Source organism: Corylus avellana, chromosome ca7 (assembly GCF_901000735.1).
Source record: "Corylus avellana chromosome ca7, CavTom2PMs-1.0".
NCBI lineage: Eukaryota > Viridiplantae > Streptophyta > Magnoliopsida > Fagales > Betulaceae > Corylus > Corylus avellana.
In genome coordinates this window covers 14,228,847-14,232,565 of record NC_081547.1, presented here as the reverse complement: position 1 = coordinate 14,232,565, position 3,719 = coordinate 14,228,847, and the positions used below count along the sequence as shown (strand labels likewise).

General features: G+C 42.1%; 1 protein-coding gene across 1 annotated transcript; it reads left to right on the top strand.

Annotated features, from left to right (window-relative positions):
- Positions 1–919: 919 nt before the first annotated feature.
- LOC132187906 (uncharacterized) lies at positions 920–2,521 on the top strand. The gene has a single exon (XM_059602330.1). The coding sequence runs from the start codon at positions 920–922 to the stop codon at positions 2,519–2,521; it is 1,602 nt and encodes a 533-aa protein (XP_059458313.1).
- Positions 2,522–3,719: the final 1,198 nt, after the last annotated feature.

Genomic DNA, 3,719 nt, shown 5'->3' with positions numbered 1-3,719 from the left:
TTCTTTGAAAAAGTTAATATATATATATATATATATATAAAGAAGCATTTGAAAAAGAATATTTAAATGGAATAATGAAAGTTGACAGTTAAAATAATGAGGCTGCTAGGGTGCTTTAAAAAAGTAAGTAGTTAAAATAGAGAAAATAGTACTTTTGATTATTTTGGTGAGTAAAATTTGATAAGGCTGCTAAAAATGCTCTTAGAACCTGCACCACTTTTTTAATTTTGCGTCCAATATTTAAAAATTGATATTGTCTTATTCTAAGTTTTTGAAATTGTTTATGTAACTATCTGTCAATAATTTTGATATTGCATAACGAAAGAAGGCCGGCCCACATGCGCCCAAGGCCGACTCGATATGTTTTAGGCGAAAAGTTTAAGTGGATAATTTTTCTTATATTTAAATATTAATTAAATAATATTTATTTTAATATTACTATTATATTTTTTATTTAAAAATCATTCTTTTTGCTTTTTGGGATGCAAAATTTATTACTGTCCAAAATTTTTGTTGCTCAATGCTTCTCACAAGGCCAAAAAAAATTTACCCACAACCTTCAAGAATGGAATGTTTAAGATTGGATTTTATGTAATAATGTCTTTATTATTATTTGATTCCCTAATTAATTGTTATCGATTTTTTAAGCCTTATATATTTTGGAATGTTAGATAATCAAATGATATTAATTCGAATTTTCAATTTGCTCACAAATTAAAATTGTAATTTTTTTTTTTTTTTAACGATTTTTACCGATTCCTCTCCATTTCAAGAAATCTTGAAATGGAAGTTTCTTCTCTCTAGGGTCTTCTACGAACGCCCTGAGGTGAAGCCTTCTATCCCCTGTTTCTAGGGTGGAGTCTAGTCTCTCGGATACGAGTGTCTTCTCCTTCGAGTGCTGAAGTAACGAAGAAGAGCGATGGGAACAACAGCGGAGGAACTGTCCCGGCTTTGGGAGAATCTCACTCTAATGGAGGAAGAAGGTGCAGATTTGACCATTGGGGAATCTGATCTAGCCCCTCTGGCAGCGAGAGAAGTCTCTTGTGTTGTTGGGAAACTATTAGCAGATCGAGTTGTGGGGAAGGACGTGATCAAAACACCACTAATCCGGGCTTGGCACCCAAATGACTGGATCTCTTTTAAGGCGTTAGGTGCAAACTTATTTCTAATCGAATTTGGGAATGAATGTGATAAAGTCCGGATTTTAGAAGGCCGGCCATGGAAGTTTGATGATCATCTATTTGCCATAGTGGATTATGATGGAGTAACTTCGCCTTTCGAATTGGAGTTTGATAAGGCGTCTTTCTGGGTACGCATGTTTGGCCTTCCGCTGTCTTGTATGGGCAGAGAGGTGGGGATGAAGATTGGTGCTTCGGTGGGAGAGGTTGAAGATATCGATGTTACAGAAGAAGGAGTGGGGTGGGGGGAGTTTCTGAGGGTTCGGATTCGTCTGGACCTCTCAAAACCGCTCTCACGTGGGAGAACCATTAACCTTCGGGGTAAATCCTTATGGATTGCTTTTCAATATGAAAAGATCCCCCAATATTGCTATACCTGTGGGGTCATAAAGCATGGCAAGCAAGGTTGTGGAGGAACTGCAGGATGGAGAATCAATGGGGGAGAGAAAAAAGTCGAATTTGGTCTTTGGCTTCGGGTTCCATCACCGACGAGGAGACATGGGAGGGGTGGCGGCTGGGCTACTGGAAGTGGTAACAGATATGGGGATCCAGCAGGAACTTGCTATGGCGATCGGGGACAAAGAAATAGATATGGGCAAAGGAGGGAAGCGGAGCCGGAGAAGGATCCACATGATGGCGATTCATCGGAAAACTCCAAAACTCCGGTGAGGGCTAGCTTCGGAAAATCCCATGAGCGCAGCCCTTCTATTAGCCCAAATCTCCGGAACGCTAATTATGGGAGGCTGAAATTACGGGATGAGGAGCTGATTGAGGATGGAGATTCGGGCGGAGTTAATGGTGACATTAATTCTTGTCCCAACGGGGGAAAGCGTGTTCACACAGAAGCTTTCGAAGGCATTCAAAACGTAAATTATGGGAGGTTACAGCTTCGGGATGAAGAGAATAATGAGGGTGACAATTTAGGAGCGAATTATGATGGTGTAAATTCTTGTCCTAATGGGGAGAAGAATATCAATGTCGCCGATTTGGGAGCCAAGCCGAGGAGCCATTCTTTAAAGGAAAATTGTATAGAGGGGGAACGTAACATATACGTGGGCCAATGGGATTCCATTAAGGAAAAAATGATATGGGCAACTGTTGACAAAAGGGTTGATTTAGATGACATCAGGGGTGGGGGCTTAGCTGGCAGTAAGACTCCTCTACCTCCTGTCGGCCAAAACAATGTGTCACCAGCCTTTGTTTTTGGAACGACCAATGTGCAGGGTAGTAATCACGTGGCTTCTCCAAAGAGCAAAAAACTGAAAACTCCAATGAGACAAAAGTATGAACATGGTAGCATGGATGTACGTAGAGGCATGGGGAATAATGGTTTGGGAAAATGAAAAGATGTGGAGAGTGAAGGGGGAGGCTATTGGGAATCAGAAAAAAGGAAGAGGAGGGAAAGGGTATCGGAAGACAGGTCTGATGGAGATTTGGTGGCGGCTGCTCAGCAGCCCACCCTCACTCATGAATTTCTTAAGTTGGAACTGCCGAGGGCTTGGGAACCCTTAGACAGTTCGAGACCTTCATCAGATGGTGAAGGAAAAGAAACCCGCGGTGGTTTTCCTCATGGAAACCAAAGTGCACGACAAGAATCTAGATTATTTGCGAATCAAACTAGGGATGCAGAATATGTTTGTAGTGGACAGTGTTGGAAAAAGCGGAGGTTTGATTCTTTTTTGGAATAATAATTTAAGTGTTGCCATTCAGAATTATAGCCGGAGACATATAAAAGCAATTGTTCGCATGAAAGAGAGCGGGGTAGAATGGAAGTTTACTGGCTTCTATGGCCATCCAAAAGTAGCTAAAAGAAAGGATGCTTGGGGTCTCCTTAGATTTCTATCAAAGTTTACTCCTACTCCTTGGTTAGTTATGGGCGATTTTAATGAGATTATCAGCTTTTCAGAGCAGAGGGGGGCAGTATCAAAAACAAGAAGACAAATGGATGATTTCCAAAATGTGCTGGAGGATTGCAAGTTGAGTGACATGGGATTCAGAGGGCCGAAGTTCACATGGTCTAATGGCAGGCCAGATGGAGCATTTACACAAGAACGTCTGGACCGGGCAGTTGCGAATTTGGAGTGGATGTCAAACTTTGCAAACACAGAGGTATTGGTGCTGGCTCATCGGAATTCTGATCATAACCCACTCCTTCTTCGGTATGATGCTGGTGGTCTCAGGCGGTGTCGAGGTCGACCGTTCAAATTTGAAGCAAGCTGGGAGTCCAATCCAGATTTTCACGCTGAAGTGGGGACAAGTTGGCACTCGGGTCCACGAAGGGGGAACCCTTTGCAGCAAGTCCATGCAATGCTTAAGTCATGCACACGTTCTATATTGGGCTGGGTGAAGAAGACAGTAACTGTGACTGAGGATTTGATTTGGGCAAAAACAGAGGAGCTTGAAAAGTTGCAAGGGATGGATGGAATCCCAAATATGGAGGCTGAAAAAATTCTCAGGGAGGAAGTGAATGGGCTCCTTGAAAAAGAGGACACAAAATGGAGGCAAAGAGCTAAGGAGAATTGGCTCCTTCATGGCGACCGT

Coding starts and splice junctions, on each gene's coding strand:
- LOC132187906 (XM_059602330.1), top strand. CDS start 920: ATGGGAACAACAGCGGAGGAACTGTCCCGGCTTTGGGAGAATCTCACT.